Raw genomic sequence first — 19814 nt, 5'->3', positions numbered from 1 at the left:
TTTCTCTGCTGTCGTTTCTCTGCTGTCGTTTCTCTGCTGTCGTTTCTCTGCTGTCGTTTCTCTGCTGTCGTTTCTCTGCTGTCGTTTCTCTGCTGTCGTTTCTCTGCTGTCCTTTGTTCCCGGTTTTGCGATCCTGTGCATTTAAAGTGATGCTCAAGGCAAATACCGTTGAAATACTTATGTTTTAAACTGTGATAAGGTTTTATTGTATACAGGCAGTCCCCGGGTTACATACAAGTTAGGGACTTTAGGTTTGTACCTAAGTTGAATTTGTATGCAAGTCGGAACAGGTACATTTTTTGTGTAACTCCAGCCAAAAAAACATTTTTTTTAGTTTTGGATAGCATAGGGAAGGGTCACAGTTCTTTTGCTGACTGTTCCTGTTGTTCAGAAGATTATAATATAATTAAACAACATTTTTATTTAAAATGACACAGCAAAAAAAGCTTTTTTTAATTTTATTTTATAAACTTTATTTAAAAAAAATGTTTTTTCTTTTTTAATTTTTTTTCATTTTACAATATCCAATAGCAGGCTGGGTATGGCTCCCAGCCTGCAATAAAGAGTAGGCAGGGGGGTGGGGCAGAGGACCCGCGGCCGGACCAGGAGACCGGAGGAACGGCTGCAGAGGAAGTGTGCACATCAGCGGAGGTACGTGGGGCATCGGCGGTATGCAGCGGTCTGTGTCCCCGCTGCCTCCGCCAACACAGGCGCGGAGAGCAGCGGGGATTTGAAAGGACACAGGCCGCTGCAGCCACAGTTATCCCTGTTCGTAAGTACGGATTGTCCGTAAGTCGGACGTCCGTGACCCGGGGACTGCCTGTAATTGTTATGAGCCATCCCTATGATAAACACACCTTTACAGAATGATCACTCCTGCTACTTCCTGGTTTAGCTTTGCTGCTTGCTCAGTCAGTTCCCTGTGTTAAGGACAGCGGTGATAATTCGGATTTAGTGGAAGTGACAAAAGAAACTGCATTTGTGAACCAGAAAGTTGAATGTTGCCTGTCTGACTGTGCAGTGTGTGTAAATCAGAAGATTAGCTGCACAGGATTACAAATCTTTTGCAATGTAAATCAGTGCATGTATTTCAACGTTGTTAACCTGTACGAACATAATTGTGCTTGTGTCTTGCCATCTAATTCTTAATAATATATTTACATCAATCCAGCTTAAAACACATGTATGTATATTATAGGTTTGCCTTCACATTCATCACATTTACTTCTTCTTACTTCACATTACTGTAAATCAGGTACAGAATTTGTTAGTGCCAGACTGACAAATTTCCCTTTCTCTATAAAATATATGCGTCTCTGTTTTTAAGACAAAATTTATCATTTTAAAAGAATTTACTTGTTAAATGAGCCGTGTGACTTACAAAACTGCAAGCACCTCTTAAATCCTCATCCTTCTAATTTGTACTGTCATCCTTTTTTATTTTTTTACATCGTTCTGTTTATTACCTCTGTGGAATATTTCAGAGATTCCACTTTGCCATGAGTCCTACTGTCAAGCTTCACTGGCAATCTCCTAGTCTTATAAATCCGAACATGTCAGTTAGGTATAGCAGCGACGTGTATGGCAGCTGCTTATTGACTAAATTCTCCAACTGTTTCACTGTTCTGCAAACATGGCATTCTATCTGTTTCTAAATACCTTTCCCTGGATATGCATAGTAGTGTGAGCAGTTTATACATCTGTATCATTTAGGCTGCTCATTAACATGCTTTCATTTTTGCACATTGCTGATACTAGTCAGGTCATTTGTGGGCTCTTCCCTGTTTTGCAAAAGAGAATGACTTTGCATAGTTCCTTTAATGAATGTAAGAGTGGGTCCCAGTACAGGAGTGACTTGTTTGAGGATGGACAGATAGTCTCCCCACTTGTACTTTCTTAGGGAGCTATGTGAAAGTCTATGGGTAGGTTTATGCTGACCACAGACTTTAGAGATAAGTCTGCTGTGCCAACCGCTAACCACTTTTAGGCTAAAGAGCTTTAATGTGTACCCTATAAGATTGTTCTGTAGGCCAGTTATACAGTCAGTCTGGAGGGAGAGGATGGAGCAAGAAGGAGGCTGCCAACAGTGGCAGCTTATCCGGAGGGACACGAGGTTGACACCTTATTGGATGACAGACAACTGATGTCTATAGGTGTTTGTAGAGTTTATGGAAATCCTGATAACATTTGGAATTGGGAAGAGGGGAACTGAATTGTTAAACTTGGGTATACACAGTTAGAATTTATTACGACCGTTCATATGAAAAATCTCGTCAGAACATTCAGTAATGGCAGCTTAAGCTACAGTGAAACATAGGACAGTTTAGCTTTAACAGTCATCAAGGACACCTAGTATGGTGACAGACATGACATGAAGGTTTAAAAAAATGCCTGAACAATTCAAATACTTTCTTTTTCTTCAGCAAATCTGTTTTAAACATGTGCAATGCCACTTGTAACCACAGGAGGGAGCCATTTGTCACAATATATGCAAGCTAATACAAAAGGGACTTTTGTGTCCATTTGCACACTTTTACTTAAAGTGACACTAAATTCACGTGTTACATTTCAAAAATGCATTCAAGTACCTTAACGATTACCAATTGTAATGAAACTTATTTGTGCATAACTCAGATGTAGATGCTCAAATCATCTCTGAATTTGTGCTGCGCTCTCCTTCCTTCTGGAAGGTTTTGGTCCAGAATGTGTTGTAAGGTAGCCAGCATCCCAAGCTTGCTCCCATGATGGTTGATTCGTTTACAGATTTGTATCAAAATTGTAGTCTATCTCAAGAGCGCTGGCTACTTTACAACACACACAGGGACCATGGAGAACAAAAGTAAGCTCCTTGAGGGTAGGGACTGGTGTGAATGTGCAAGTATGTAAAGCGCTGCGTAAATTGTCGGCGCTATATAAATACCTGTAATAAATAAATGAATAAATAGCCACCCTCCAGAAGGAAGGACAGTGTTGGCATGAATTCAGAGATGATTTGAGGATCTGCAGCCAAGTAATACACAAGTCAGTTATATTTTTGTTAATAGCTAGGGTACCAAAATGCATTTTTAAGATTTAACTCCTGGGTTTAGTGTCACTTGTTTATCTCCATTTTTTTTTTTACTGTGAGTACAGCATGTTTGCTGAGGAGTGAAGCTGCCTAGAGTGTAATGGCTAGATGGGGTCTTGGCTGCAAAAGGGGAACATGTTGTAAAGTGACTTTTACTACTGGAAGCCGAAAACTTAACAAGATGCTGTTTTATGTTTGCATGCATCAAAACACAAAAAGTAAGCACTGGACAGCTGTTTTTCATTTTTTGCATATTTGTTACTGGATTGTGCAATTTGGTTATAGATCTATCTTAAATGCATCTCTGTGACACAAAGTCACGCGCTGCACCTGTTCTTTATGGTTCTTTATTGCCCCTTTAAGAGATTATCGCTTTGAATGTCTATTGACATTTGACATCTGTATTTTTTTCAGAAACTTAAAGAAAAAGAAGCTCTCCTCTGGACAGCTGATCAAAATGTTTTGAGTCGAGACAAAGTTATAAATGAACTGAGACTGCGAATACCTGCAGTTATAGACCGAGAGAAGCTGCTATCGGAGTATAACCAAAAAGAAGAGGATTCAGAGATGCGTCAGGCTTTAAAGGTTGCTCATCAAACAATTGAGAATATGCAAGCTCGACTTAATCAAAAAGAAGAGGTTGTTAAGAAATATCAACATCTTTTAGCAAAAGCACGGGAGGTATGTAAACCTGAAGAGCTCGGAGATAATTTCACACTTCACACAAGGTACACAGAGTGGGTTCTAATTTTAGAGTTCTCCATGATTCGTTTGTGCTGCCAATTTCAAACAAGTACTTGGGCATACTGAAGCACACAAAACCGTGTATTCACTCTATATTCAAAGGTTTATTGTTCAAACAAAAGATTACATGGACAGCGGAAAGGGGCAAAGGTGGGGCATAGGCCAATAAAAAGACATACACGTAAACAAAACTAATTCTAATAATATGAACCATGGAACAGCTACAGAGCAAACAATCAAGGACACCGCTTTCATGAACTGACATTTTGGAGGCAGTTCAAACTAGTTTCTGTAGAATATACATAGAAAACACAATTTTTTTTCTGCTCGAACATTAACCCTTTCGCTGCCAAGCCCTCGAACATTTTTCAAATCAGCTGGCCAAGCCATTTTTGAATTTTCTGCAATTTTTTCCTATTGATTTGATTTTCAACTTCTGCGTTGCTAGCGTTTGTAAAAGACCCCCCAAACCATATATTTTCTGAAAGCGCAGGCCCGGTAGAATAAAAAGATGGTGATACTAAATTTGTAGGCCCTGCGATAATTGCGCAAATGTTTCTCAAATTAATATTAAACCAATAAAAATACACAATTCAATTGTTAAAACACACCAAAATCAGTATCCGTGCACAAAACAAAATTATTTTCTGACTAAATCTAAAAGATAAAACTGTATTGAGTTAATAAATAACAAATATTAGCAAATTTGTAATTGCGCCTTTTTGCGAAAAGGTAAAAAAATGAAGGTATGCAAAACTGTAAATCGATGCCATCCTGAAACTTGTGGCTTCTCCCCGCCAGCCAACGCTTGCTCCTCCGCCCCAACCCTGGAGATTTTTTTTTTATCCCCGTTGCCACAGCCCCTACAAGCGGGGAACAGCAGCGGGGATCCATGGAGTCACAGATCCTCTCAAAATACCTGAACAATTTGATTGGATACAGGCATTGTGTGCTCTCCTCCAGAAGCTGCTGCTCAGTCCACCACCATATTGTGTTGTGGTGCCTGCAATTACATGTGTATGTTTTTAAATCAATGCCTTTGTAGCAAATTCTATCTTTAGCTAGAGCTATACACAGGGCCTTAACTTGTTCATTTATCATGGATTGATATAATCTTTCAATTTTAGTGTAGGCACAAGGGGTAAATAGATTATTTCTTTATCATCCATTGAGGAACACAGGAGACATGGTAATCGTATACAACTAGTGTGTGTTGATGCCTTCAGTAGGTGAACACTGGCAGATCACTCAAGATACATGTATGCTGCTTGATACAGCAGCTATCCATATTGATTAGTCCTCAACAAAGCCTTGGAGGCCTTACCTGGATTTCACTGGACTGAAAATTGCAGGCCTTGGCTGTAATGTGACCCTTGGGACTGGTCTGTGCTTGTGGCGCTTCATAGTCACCAAGTGTGCTGATTTGTTTGCTGCAGAGTTCTTTACAGGTCCAGAGTTGTGTCAGAGCTTCTGGTGTGTACCAGTCTCTGAAAACTCAAGTAAAACCATGTAGTATTAAACTCTCCAAACTTTTTTTTTTCAGTAATGAATCCAGATCAAACAAATATTGATTGTCCAGAAAAAAAATATATATCTTTAATGTTTTTGCCCGAGCACTTAGTCACCAAGTTTTAAAAAAAGCTGGCTCCAGCTCTCTCAGCTAGGTTTCCCTGAACTTCCTGTCAAAAACAAAATCACAGGGGAGAGCACAGTCTCCAGCAGCTGTCCATCTACTAGGGAAGGGAGGAGGATGGAGCAGAGAGGAGGGAAGTGTATTTCCTTGCTGAGCTTGTGTGTTTGTGGAGACATACACACAAGGTTGGCTCCAGAGGACCCTTCAAGGGAAAGGTGTCGCCCTAAAACAGGATATCAGGGCCACTGCTCAGGGGACCAGTAGGTTCTGCAGGAAGCTAAAACATTTAAACATCAAGAAGCAGCATGCATTGTAAGTGATTTCAACAGCATTTGAAATAGCTTAACAATCTTTTAACTTTAATATCACCAAGTACAAAAATCTTGTTATCCTCTTTCACCGTAATCTTAATGTGTTCTCAGAGTACATCAACTACATTTCCCAGGTATATCAGAACCAGGGGACTTGTTCTCTTTTTTGACAGTGATGGAAATTGGAAAGCTACAGTATACTGACATTTTAGCTTTGTTCTCCGCTGTCTATCGCCTACAAATGTCTGCATTTTCTGCGACTTGCATGATGTAGTAGTACAAATATCTCACAGGTACGGTGGTACCTCCTAGTTTTTAGTACCTGGTTAAATGGGATTTTGTGAGTATTGGCCTAGAGCACAAATTCATTCTAGGTAATTGGTTGACTTTCATTTTGTTTAAAATGTGATGCTGAAGTACACCTGGGATTTCAGCGTTTATATGTTCTCTCTCTAGAGCACCCTTTGTGAGCTCATTTTATATTAAAATAAAGCAAAGTGCCAAAGAACTCTGGAAGAGATCCAGAAGTGAAGGATACCAAGTTGGCCCACTATACTGTGAAAATCACAGCTGCTCTCCGTACACTTTTTGCTAATATAATTTTGCATTTTCAACAGCTGTTTACTCATACATTATACAATAAAAATATATTTAGAAACTGGGTGTAACTAACATTTGCACATCAGTGTAATAGTGTAGTGGAAATAAGCCTCTTCAGTATATAACATTTGATGTCTTCTCCATATCATATTAAACTCTTTGAAGCATTGCTCCCAGAAGGCAAATTACTGAGAACAGTGGAGCGCATCCAAGGGAAGACAAAGTTCCATAGACTTTTGGGATACTCGGTTAAAGCTGACTAAATTAATATAGATGGAGCTTTGCTGCCCACGTTGCAATTTAATATAGTGTACTGTGTCTGTGTGCTTATATGCCTGGATAGTCTGATGTTTTCCACCACTGTATTTATAAGTGCCATTTAGAGGCAACAATGAGATGAAGTCTACAGCTGCACATGACTGGAACTAAACTGTAAAATTACAAACACTAACCAATTATTTAGACCTCTGTAGGAGCAGTTTCATCTCAGCTGTATCTTTACAGTGAATAAAGTCTGAAGTGGTAATTTGATGTTCGTTTGATGTGCTCACAACTACCCGCTGTCTTATGAGAAGGCAATGTGTCGAGATCCGGTGTAAAGACAAAAAAAAATCCTTGGCTGTTAATTATGAGTAACCATGGAGACGGAACAAGTAAACAACTTGAGTGTAAATTGCGGTGCATCTCTTAGATAGTTTTCTTGTTTTTTAAAAAAAAAGATAATCACTGATGATCGCCTGCTTATGGCATTAACCCACGTGCAGAAGAATCTGTACGTAGAGACTTGATACTTAACTTTTTATCACACATAATGGTTTGCTGCTTATGGAGACTATCTGTTTTGTTGACAGAGTTGGCATTAAATTAGAATGAATACAAATGTTATTGATAATTGTATTTCAACAGGAACAGCAAGAGAGTGCAAAAAAGCATGCAGAGGATCTTAAAGTGCTACATCAGAAGCTGGATGTGCATTCAGATGCATCGCTTAGCAAATTTAAGGAGGCTGCTCTGGTTTGTATTTCCAATGTTTTTCTTTTAATTATGTTTAAATAAATCACAATATGCTTTACCTTCCATTCACCTAGGAACGTGGCAACTATTGCCATGCTAAATCTAGCCACTTGTGTTGCAGTGCCTCTATTTGCACTGTAGCTGCCACCTGACAAAAGAGGAGCTAGCAGTAGTTTCCTGTACCACAGAATGATGGCGGTGCAGTGCCTCGGCCCAATAGCTAGTGGTAAGCTGCCTATTAGTCCAGTTGATGTAGCTTGCAGATCTGTTTGTCCTGCCAACTGCTGAGAAATTAGCCAGCAGCAGCCTTCACGTAACATAAATTGAGGATTGCATGCCATGTCAAGCAACATGCTTCCATAAGCCTCACCCAGGAAATGGCACGGGTATGCCTCTCTAGCGCTCCATCTAAACCTGTATGCATGCCTCAAAAAAAAAAGTATGCATAGCAAGTTGTCCACGTTTATCAGTAGTAGGTGGGTTTATAAATTACAAGATTTATATTCAGTAATGACTGTGAATGCAAAGCTACCTAGCCAGTAATGGCAATGTCAGAATGGAGGATGGCATATGCAATCTAACCATAAAATATTAAAGTTTGTTTGTTTGGAGCTATTGCTATTTTGCATTCATTTTGTTGTACAATGCATTAAAGGAAAAAAAATAAAGTTGGGTACTTTTAGATATGTCACCACACTCAGTCTGTGGAATGGCTGCTTCCATTAGAATCTTTCCATGTTGGTATCAAACTGCAACCATGCTACCAGAGGAAATGAACTCTGGAGGTTTTGCCCCAAAACAGGCAGACAGAGGGCAAAGGACTAGTCACTAGTACTGCCTATGGTCTTCCCCATTACTGACTACCCATGCCTTGTTCTGCACTGTGTATCTGTGTGGAGTTGGCTATCTTGGTAGAGGCAGGGCTTTGCTTTCTCATGTGAAAGACTGCAGTAAGGAGAACAGTGAGCAATCACAGCACTGATCTTTCCAGATCGCTCTCCAAATCTCTTGAGGGAAACTAGCAGTCAGAGGCAGCAGCACCTCACATCTCATACTGCAGCTATGAAGCTCTAGGCACAGGATTTCCTAGGGGCCCTCATATAACAGGAAGTGCACTTTTGTTTTTCAGGAGAAATTCTAGACAAAGGGCACATTTTCAGGGTATTGCTTAGGCACAGTTAACACTTATAGCTGTTCCCAATAACATGGCAAATCCCAACTTTTTGAGTTCAGTTCCACTTTAAATACTTGTCAATAAACAATTTAAAAAAATGTACTCCTATAAGCTAACCTTCTTGCTACCAATCTGAACAGTGATGTGCTAACCATTTGGCTAACCATTGACATGGTAGTCACTATATGCCACGCTTCTTCCATAAGCAATAAGCATGCAGTGATGCAAGATTACAGTTTTACTCCGATATATACAGCTGTATGATTCAAACCCTCAGCAAATATCTACTGCTCTGTTGCAAAAAAAATACTGGTGTAATTAAACATGAGAGGGATATTGTCATTAACAATTCTTAGAGGACAACTTAAAAACAGAATAATTTATTTTTATTCCAAGTAATTATAATGGTCACTGTCTTTTGAGGGTAAAAATTGTGTACAAAAACAGTTGTCCAATATGGTGGCTTTGGCTTAAAATAGTAATAATTAATTAGTAATAATAGTTAAGTTATTAAATAGGCAAGCATGTGAAGCAACAGGTTGGAGGTTTTCAGACATTAGCAAGTCATAAGTAGGGTATTTTTTTTTTTTTTTTGCTATTTCTATATTGGTGTACTTTTACAGTACTTAAGTCTCATCTATCAAGAATGCAAATTGACTTCATATAACCCTGGCATGCTAATGTTATAGGAATTGATGAAGAAACCCACCCTGGCAGTCCCATCCACCGTGCACTTGCTGCGTTTAGCAGACATGGAGCAGACGGTGGCTGAACAAGACAACTCACTGTCTGCCCTCTCCAGCAAACTGAAAAGTGTTACCTCTGAGCTGGAGCACCAGAAACAGATCCATGTGGCCAAAATGAGTGAACTGGAAAACCATAAAACCAGGTACAATTAGATATAGGATGAGTCAAACACCAATATTATCGGAAAGCCAGAAACGGAGACAAAAGAAAATGTAACATCTTTCACATGCAGTTTTCTTCCCTTATCACTGCCCTTTGCCCAGATTTTAGAAAAGAAACATTTTTAGACAAATCCCAAGCATTCTGAATAACACAGCGCACATAAAAAAAAAATGTGTCTGTGTACTTTATATTCAGTTTAATAACGTCTATTGCTATTTTATTCTTATTTATTGCATGTGTTTGTCGTATCTATTGAGATACTATGAGTGTGCCTAATATAAAGATGCCGGAAATAAAGTGGATTGTTATAAAATAGCCTTTCATGAGTATTTTGTTGCACCCTCTTGATGGTGATATCTTCATTGAACACTTTTCTCTCCCGTTCATTGAAGGACACAGGCAACATTCCTCTGGGTACTGCGCTGTCCCTGGGGGTCTTTTCCTCTGCCATTGCTGGCTTGTGACACGCATTGAGCGCGTTTTGACGCTGTCAGGGAGATTGCTTCAATGGGGATACTCCCGGCTCTTCCGCACTGCCGCCAGTGCAGTGTGGTACGCATCAGAGTAGGCTTTTCGCCTACGTGTTTACTTACATCTCCTTTTTTTGATGACTTTATTTATAAGGAGTGGAAGGGGCTTACCAAGTCCTTTTGCGGTCCCTCAGCGTTTCTCGGTCGCTATCCCCTTGGGGAGGCCTGTGTGTCTCTGTGGTCTTTTCCCCCGGTCTCTCGTTTGCACATGGCCACAGTTATCGCGGTGGAGGATTCTCCGTCCTTTAAGGACCCCTCCGATAGGAAAGCTGAAGCGCTTTCGCTGTCTCTGTACTCCTTCTCGGGGGCGCTTGTGCGTCTGGTTTTGGCTTTTGCCTTGGTGTCTCAGACTCCCGACGGAGTGGGCTCAGATGTTGCACCAGGGTCTTGCGGCGGGGAATGTCTCTCCCGCTTTTGTGGACCTGGCGGATCGATTGGTGCAGGGCCTTCGTTTTTGGCTGCACTTCGGCTTTGGATGTGGCACCCTTGGTGCCCAAGCTGTCGGTGTCGCTGGTTACTTTGGCTTAGGTGCTGGTCGGCTGCTCGGGCTTTCGAGCAAACTCTGCGGTATTGCCTTTTACTGGGGACCGTCTGTTTTGGATCCCCCGTGGATGGGATCATTACGATCTACAGGTGGTAAGAGTACCTCTCTTCCCCAGGCGCGCAAGAAGGAGCAGCGGGGTTTTTCAGCGTCCGATAAGGGCGGGAAGGGTCACAAGCCCTCCCCTTCACAATGCTCCGAGCGCCCATGGCAGCCCAAGTCCGCATGGAGGTCGCGCCCTGGCTCTGGTTCCCAGGTTGGGGGGCGCCTTCGGCTCTTTGCGGTTTTTCGGTTGGCCCACGTCTCCCACACTTGGGTGCGGGTGCTGGTTTCTTCAGGCTACAAGATAACATTTCTGTCCCGTCCAGGGACCGGCTCTTCCCGTCCAACACGCCACTCTCCTTCGCGGTTGGCGGATCTCGTCGAACTGTGGCGGACCCTTTGGTCCCAGGGGGTGATCATGCCGGTTCCGTCCTTGGAAAGGTTCGAAGGGTTTTATTCGAACCTGTTTACCGTGCCCAAGATGGAGGGGGTTCGGCCCTTCCTGGACCTCAAACACTTGAACACCTTTATGCGGGTCCGTCGGTTCCGGTTGGCGTCGATAAGATCCGTGGTGGTCTGACTTCGTCGGGTAGGCCTGCTGGCATCCGTCAACATCAAGGATGCCTACCTTCAGGTACCCTTTTACGCGTCTCATCAGAGATATCTCCGTTTCGCGGTGGGGAAGGCGCATATTCAATTGGTGGCGCTGCCTTTCGGGCTGGCGCCTGCTCCGCGGGTGTTCACCGAGGTGCTTGCCCTGATTCTGGCGCTGTTGCGTTGTCGGGGGGTTTCGATTGTGGGCTACCTGGACGCTCTGCTTCTGCGGGCGGAGTCGCACGCCTCTCTGGTGGTGGCTCTGGAGGTCCCGGTACAGTCCTTGGAGGAGCTCGGTTGGCTCCTGAACCTCCGGAAGTCTTGCCTGGTGCCTTTTCCACGCCTGGAGTATCTTGGACTGGTTCTGGACACAGTCGCGACCCGGGTTTTTTCTCCCTCGGGACAAGCTCCTGCACCTTCGTTCCAGAGTACGGCTGCTGTGGTCTCGCCGGTGGTCGCCCATTCGTTTTTTGCATGCGGGTCCTGGGTCTCATCGTGGCCTCCTTCGAGGCGGTGTCCTTTGCTCAGCACCGCACCGGGACCCTACAGAAGAACATCCTGGCAGGGTGGGTCAAGTCCCCCCTATCCTTAGACAGGGACATTCAGGTGTATTGGGAGGCGGGAGCCTCCTTGCGGTGGTTGCTTCATTCTCCGGCCTTGGCGCGGGGAAGTCCTTCCTTCCTGTGCACTGCACGGTAGTCACCACGGATGCCAGCCTTTGGGGCTGGGGTGGAGTTCTGGGCGCCTTGGCCGTGCAGCGTCGTTGGTCGCTGGAGGAGCTCCGTCTGTCACCAACTGTGTTGGAACTTCGGGCGATTCGCTCTTTATCTCCTTCATTAGTCGGCCCGGCTTCAGGATCTGTCAGTTCGGGTCCGGCCAGACGACGCCATCGGGCTGGCATACCTTAACCCCCAGGTCGGGAGGTGTTCAGGGTTCTCTCCTGGGGATTACATCCCGGGGGTGGGCAATTGGCTGGTCAACTACCTCCGTCGACGGTCGGTGGACCCGGGAGAGTGGTCACTGCACCCGGGAGTTTTCAGCAGCTCTGTCTCTGTTGGGGCTTCCTGGGCTTTCCGCCATAGGGCCTCTGTTTTCTCAGGTTTGTAAGGCCGCTACTTGGTCTTCTGTTCACACCTTTTTGTTACGAGGTACGAGGTGGATGTCTTGGCATCGGCGGATGCTGGTTTGGGGTGCAAAGTGTTGCAGGCGACTCTTTGAGGTGTCTTTTGTGTGTTTGGTTGTTGTTGCCCATCCCTCAGTGTGTACTGCTTGGTGACGTCCCTACCATTCAGGATCTACGATCTGTTGCCTGTGTCCTTCAATGAACGGGAGAGTAAATAGGATTTTTGTACTCACCGTAAAATCCTTTTCTCTCCGTTCATTGAAGGACACAGGCCCCGCCCTCTTTCTGGGGTGTACACTCCTAACTGCTTGTTACTAAACTGGAGACTTGTCAGCAGGTGGGGGGTTTGGCCACCGGCAGGGGCGCCCCTAGGCTGTAATTGGTCTTTAGCTTTGTGCCTAGCGTCCTTCTCCTGCAGGTGGCGATATTACCCTACCATTCAGGATCTACGATCTGGTGTCCTTCAATGAACGGAGAGAAAAGGATTTTACGGTGAGTACAAAAATCCTATTTTTTATAGATCCCTGGGTAACCCTATAGCATTGTGGTTTATTGCTTTCTTGGTGGTATAATATTCTGTACAGCTTATTTCTGAGAAACCATTTTTCCATTGTCTAATTAAACTGCTAGGCACTGCAGACTTGATCATGGGAACAAGTCCAATGAGAACATATTTTACAAAGCAGTGTACATTGGGAAATGTCTGCCTTCCAAGAACTCTAACCACTTGCTTTTATTATATCAGGATCAGAGGAAATATAGAGTTTGGGATTTTTAAACAAGGGAGGGACAAAAGTGAAAAAATGTTTTATAGACAGGTAAAATCTTGTTCCTGGAGTGAAAAAAAAATCAATTTGGCTCCCAGGAATTTCAGTTGACTCCTATAGATCCCTTCTTACACATAAGACTTTATTTTAAAGGGGTGTTCCACCTTAACTAAAAAACACTCCCTTCTTGAGACAATAGCAGCACATATTTGTTTTAATGGGAGGCCATAGTTCTACTTTAATAGGCAAAGTGATGCGGTCTCTTTAAAATGGAATGCCCATTTGTGAATGTGATACAGATGCAAAGCATACAGCAATCAATCACAGATCAGCTTTCATTGTTCATACCATGCTAGCTTATATAGATGTACCGTCTGATTTGCATTCTATTCTTTCAAACTAGGCTTGAAGAGAATTATATTTTAGAGATCAAAAAACATAAGAGTGAAGCTGAGGCACTTAGAGCACGGATGTCTGAGATGGAAAAGGAAATTAATTACCTGAATACTGAACTTGAAGCCCAAAAGGAGGCAAACACCAGAGCTCCCACTGCAACAATGAAGAATCTTGTGGAACGCCTGAAGAACCAAGTAACCCACAAGGAAAAACAGCAGAAGGTACTTTCTCTTGTTTTATTATAATACGTTTTCATTCCTGCAAAACAAACTCTTGATGCTGAAGAGCGAAACAGCAGTTGGAATAAAATCCAGTCTATTCGTGGTTGAGCTAGCACAGCATGCACCTCTGTGCACTTTTTTACTCAGGGATTCCTATTACAGTTTTCATGATTATGTCCCATGGCTATTGTCATGAGTACATAACACCATGACTACTATCTTTCACTGTATACAATCCAAGTAATGTTACTTTTTGGGACGGGGCATCTGATAATAATATGCTTTCCTAAAATATGTAATCTATTTTTTTCATGACTGCTTTTGTTCTTAATTGCTGAAGCTGTTCATATTAGACTTCGTGTGGTATATACAAGGGTTACAATGGAAGTATTGCCAAAATGTTTTCGATCTCTAGCCATGCTTACCCCAAAGTGTACATTATTGCTAATCCCGATCTGGATATGGTTGCACAGTGACATCAGTGCCCCTACACATCTCCCGCTGCCCACAGCAACAGATTGATGCGTATAAGCTACAGATGACTAAATCAAGTTACTAAATAGAGCATCTATATTGACCTCCTTATAAACATCAGTATATAGAACGAAAAACGCTAAGAAGTCATGCCCTTAATATCCCACATTAGAGATGATTCTCTCATCTGAGACATTCACACATTCAGGTGAAGCTGCTCCCATAGAAAACAACAGGACCCCCAAACATCTAAGGCCCCATTCACACTGAGCGGATTGCCACGCGATATTGCGCACTTTTGCTGCACGATATCGCAAGAAGTCGCCGGCCAATGATTTTCAATGGAGCTGTCTTAATGTACAGCTCTGTCGCGGTCGCAAGTCGCGCCTGCAGGACTCTTTTTTTTTGGCGGATGTTGCGCGATTTTTCTATTTTTTAATGCAGCCCGACGGTGAAGGTTGTGCTACCGTCGCTGGAACGTCGCCCCATCCCGCCACGCAGATCCGCTTCTAAAGGTATGTCGCTTAGTGTGAATGGGGCCCTAAACTGTAAAAATCAAGATAGGAAGGGGTTCCGGCCACCTAAATTAGGACCCGGAGACTGCCAGATGACCCCGCTCGGAGCGCCGCACACCGAGCAGCAGTGACGCGACGCTCGGCGAGGTAAGTAAGATGACGCGCTGGCGCTGACTCGAGTATAAGCCGAGGGGGGCACTTTTCACCCAAAAAAATGGGCTGAAAATCTCGGCTTATACTCGAGTATATACGGTAGCTGATTTGGAAAAAAGAACAGAGTAAAAATAACCAATGCTTTTTGGAGGTCCACAACTCTGTCTTCATCAGGGCTTGTAAATTGCTTCGTTAATCGAATCCCTTCAAGAAAATTTGGCGTCACATATGCTAAAACGCTACTCCTGTGTCGCTGACTATTGTTACCATGTTAATCTCTTCCCAGAGGGATTCCATATATCAAAGCCATATACAAGCCCCTCATAAAGGGAGAAGTTGTGGTCCCCTGAAACACAGTGAAGGTTTTTCCTCTGTTGACCTTTTATTAACAGAAAACCCTCTTGGACTTGTTATGAGCGGCATGTTTTGAAAAAGGAAGTAGGGCAGTAGATTCATGTTTCAAGTAAATATAAACCTTTCAGTTTTTTTCTGAAGTTAGAATTGTTATAAATCCTTTATTTCTACAATCTCGTGCTCAGATCTACGTTTTATTGATTTTTTGAGCTGTGCACTATTGCAGAATCTCAATGTCTGCTTGCTGAAGCTGGTGTACATTTGCATGCTAGGAATGGCAGGTCATGCAGCTGTGGAGGGGCAGAAAGAGGCAAGCTTTGCAGCGGGAGTACCCATTTTACAGTGACAACGCTGCTCCTGCATAGACTCACACGTGAGCGTTTTTACCCTAGGCGCAAAGCTCCAAGGAAAGCAGGATCACCATGTAAAAAAATATAATAAAGCAGGTTGGCAGAAGGAAGGGTACATACCTAAGAAAGACACTGCAGCAATGTATTTTTAATATGGGGCTTATATACACTATATGTACCCTGTGGGGGGAATTTATCAAAATTGGAGCAGTTTCCCTGGGCAACCAATTAGCATCTCTCTACAATTTACTCAGGTAAGATTTGAAAATGAGAGAGATGCTGATTGGCTGCAGTGCAAATCTGCTCCAGTTTTGATAACCCCCCCCCCCGTATGTTTAAATATGTCTTTGTTTTTCTCTTCCATTCATTAGGTATGTGTGTTGCAAACATTTTACATTTGTTTACCTTGCTTGTTAAATGATCTCCTTGTTAAGCTTTAAAAGGTTTATTCAGCATATTGGACAATTGTGCTACTTGTAGTATTATATTTTCTTTCCAGGCTTTAAGTAAAGCTCTTCTGGCTCTTCGGGCAGAAATGACTACTCATGCTGAACAGCAGATTATTTCCACTGCAGCACAAAAGGAGGACAATTTAAACATTCAGCAGATTGTTGACAGACAGACCAAAGATTTAAAGGTGAGAATGGTGACATTTTATTTTACATATTTCCAGCTACACCATGCACGAATGGTCTGGGCTATAGCTTGGAATGCTACGTCTAGAATTATTGCTAATGTGCAAATATGAATTGCATGTTACTGCTGTATTTCTGGACAGCTGAGAAACTGTGTGAGAAACTTGATTTTGTAATCTGTTTTGAGGTTCAAGAACATAAATAATATGGCTGCGGTCTGTGAAGTCTGTAGTTAGACTTGCAAAGTGTGCCCTTTTTCTTGAATAGCCTATTCAGAATGGTGTGGTTTATTGAAAGTATATGTACAACTAAGACTTATTGTTTTTAGTTTTAGATGTGGAAGGGTTAATACCTCTGTTGGGCGTTTATGGCTATCTGTGTTCCGGTTGTGGTTATTCACCCCCTCTATTGGTCCTAGTGACCAATTTTGTGTTGTCAAGGAATGGTAGGAGATGGAAAATGTTCCATAGAGTAGTCGTGTTTTAATAACTGCTGTCTATAATATGCTGCCCTTTAAACACTAGTTTGTTATGCTTGGCCCTATAGTTTGCTGAGCCTTGTTGTTTTACAGAGACAGGACTTATGTATTTATTATGCAATGCATACATACGTTCTCTGTCTGTAAAATTACAAGTCTCAGAACACTGTAGGCTCAATTCTCAAACGAAGGATAGCAATACCTATTTTTTTTCAGTTAAGATTTAAAGCTGAACTCCAGAGAAAACAAACATTTACCCATGCACTGGGTCCATCTCCCCACTACAAGGGTTAAGTGCTTATTTTGTCTACAGGCTGATGAACCTTATCTTACATTACCTTATTCCTGGTTCACTTGGCAGCCGGCATTCTACTCTGCTGCCTGACAGTCCAGAATGTGCACAGGCCGTCAGCGTCCACCTATAGAAGACAGGACTGCTGGGCCCTGCATTGTATCAGATGATGTTGGAGAGCTGCGGCCAGTCAGGCAGCAAATGGAAGAGGCTTCGGGGAACCAGTCACACATGAGCGAGAACTAAGGTAAGTACAGGTGAAACTCGAATAATTAGAATATCGTGCAAAGTTCATTTATTTCACTAATGCAACTTAAAAGGTGAAACTAATATATGAGATAGACTCATTACATGCAAAGCAAGATAGTTCAAACCATGATTTGTCATCATTGTGATGATTATGGCTTACAGCTCATGAAAACCCCAAGACCCCCAAATCCACAATCTCAGAAAATGAGAATATTACATGCAATCAATAAAACAAGGATTGTACATAGAACAATATCGGACCTCTGAAAAGTACAAGCATGCATATGTACTCAGTACTTGGTTTGGGCCCCTTTTGCAGCAATTACTGCCATTACTTTTGCACGATATTCTAATTATTCGAGTTTCAACTGTATATCATCTTATTCATCATCCCCCAGGCAAAATGAGCAGTTAAACCTTGTAGTGGGGAGAGGGACTTACTGCAAGGTTAATCTTTTTTTCCCCTGGAGTTCAGATTTAAAAATAAGTCACATGGCTTAAAACAATAAAGTAAAATTAAGGAAAACAGAAGCTGTTGACACATACTTCGTAAATGCCATTTTCAGTTTTGCTTATAGTTATACTGGGATTTGTAGTTCCAAAAAGACAGGAGAAATGCAGGTTTGGTGTGCTAGGACTGGAGCTGCTTTGTGATTACCGCAGGGCTGTATTGAACCTATGAGCAGCCATATCCTGACATACATTCATGTGTTCAAGTGAGATCTTGGTTTAATTGCATTGCACCACAAGGAATTCGCTTTACACGAGCCTCGTTTGGACAATGGTGAGACCCAAGAGCCACTGTTTTAACATTGCTATTACTCCAAACATTTTGATGCAATAGGACCAGTAGAGCACTACTGTATTTAAATGGTAGCACACCAATAGCCAAGGCAGCCAGCAGGCAACATTACAGGTGAAGTTACTAACCAGAGCTCAGGTTTATTACAATTTAGTATCCAAGCACAGGGTATGTCTACAAGCTGATGCTTCAGGGTGGGCACCTTCAGATCAGCCTTTAGACGCTTTTATCTTTGGGTTCTCTCCCTGTGAGAACCCAGATCTGTTCACTTTCTGTGGTGATTACTAATAGTTACATAGTATTTGAGGTTGAATAAAGACATAAGTCCATCAAGTCCAACCTATTGCGTGTATGCATAATAGATCCCTCTCTTGTGGGAATATTTTCTTTTACACTACAGAGAATTCGGTGAGTGATATTTACAGTCTAATAGCACAGCTTGAATTTCTTCTTGTTGTGCATTCATGATGCACAGCCAGTTTCCTATTGGCATTTTTGGAAATTATGCAAAAATCCCACTTGGTATTTATATATTATTTTGCCACTTGACATGGTATTGATCTTTAAATCAATAAGGTAGAGTAAGGTGAGCTAACATGGAAAGCATTTCAGTAACCTGTGTAGTCTGGCTTGTTTTATTGATATTCGTTGTGTGGGTACAAGAGTTAAATAATTCATTCGAAGCAAATTCTCTCATTAAGCATCTCCTTGCAAATTATGTCCCCTGGTGCTTGGGTTGGTTGCAAATGAAAATTGTTACATTATCCTTTCTTAACTTAAAAGCTGATTACAGAGTTTTAATCCGAAACCTAATTCCTTTGTGGTATTTTAAGTAGGCAAATGTAATTGTGAAGAGACATGATATTATCGTTACAGGCACGGATTGAAGATTTAAATGAGCAACAACTAAAGCTTAAAGAGGCCCTGAAAACTAGCAAGGCTAGAGAGAATAACCTCACCGAAGACCTTGAAAACCTAAACCAAGAGTTACGAGCAAAGCAGAAAGCCCTTAATAAGCTGCAGAAGGAAAAAGATGAAGTAGATAAGGAGAATGAGGAACTGAAAAAAAGGATGAAACGTTTGATGAGCAGCGTACAGGTAATGTCATACTGTTCCTTTACCTGCTGGTTCAGCAGTGACACTGTAACAATAATTGGTGATAATAAATAAAGCATGTTCAGATCTATTAAAAGAAAACTGGACTGTGACAAGGCTCTCAAGAGCAATGCCAGTACATTTTTAGTGGCTGCCAAAAAAAAAAACACCTTTTCTTTGGCAGTAGTTCTCTTTAGTGTAACATTTATTAATGTCCTCCTGTGCCACAAAACTCAGCATATAGCAGGCTATTGCCAGCTATATGCTGACAGCGCAGAGCCGTGCTTCAGGCAGGAAAGATCCCAACAATATTGTCAGGTCCACCCCGCTGACTGATTGGCAGCTGACTCTGCCTCTCTAGGGGTAGAGCCAGCTGTGCCCACCCCCTCTGTCCCTTCAGTCAGTGAAAAAAGGAGTGCTGGTGGAATGGAGAGGGGAGGGGGGAATCCCTGACAGTCACTGCTCTCTGCGGGGAGAAGATTTTGAACCAAGCTATCAGTGGTATGTGATCACTCATTTCTCGATCGATAGAGCTGATGTGTGACAGCTGCAGTGTCACATGTTGGCTCTAACTATGGGGATGAGTGTATTTCACTTATTCCATAGTTTTCCTTTAAGTTGTATTCAGTTCCAGTTACTTCTGGTCTTCCATCCACTTTCACATGCCTGTTAAGTTTGTTGAAGAAAGAAAGGTTCTGCAGCTATGTATCAGTGCGGGTTGCACGGTTTGGGGTCACAGCCTGGAACACCT

At 42.4% G+C, this 19814-nt stretch overlaps 1 protein-coding gene across 1 annotated transcript in view; it reads left to right on the top strand.

The window, feature by feature from the left end:
* Nucleotides 1-19814, top strand: part of CEP290 (centrosomal protein 290) — a gene marked incomplete at its 5' end in the record, with an annotated part of 88927 nt that overhangs the window by 26438 nt on the left and 42675 nt on the right. The window contains 6 exons of the mRNA XM_018570212.1: nt 3482-3748; nt 7262-7369; nt 9233-9432; nt 13453-13666; nt 16012-16149; nt 18845-19066. Coding sequence (XP_018425714.1) covers nt 3482-3748; nt 7262-7369; nt 9233-9432; nt 13453-13666; nt 16012-16149; nt 18845-19066 — 1149 coding nt within the window. The remainder of the gene's footprint in view (nt 1-3481; nt 3749-7261; nt 7370-9232; nt 9433-13452; nt 13667-16011; nt 16150-18844; nt 19067-19814) is intronic.

The sequence above is a fragment of the Nanorana parkeri genome, unplaced genomic scaffold, assembly GCF_000935625.1.
Source record: "Nanorana parkeri isolate BGI_ZX_2015 unplaced genomic scaffold, ASM93562v1 scaffold1478, whole genome shotgun sequence".
In the NCBI taxonomy this organism is placed as follows: Eukaryota; Metazoa; Chordata; class Amphibia; order Anura; family Dicroglossidae; genus Nanorana; species Nanorana parkeri.
This window is presented reverse-complemented; position numbering and strand designations above follow the sequence as displayed.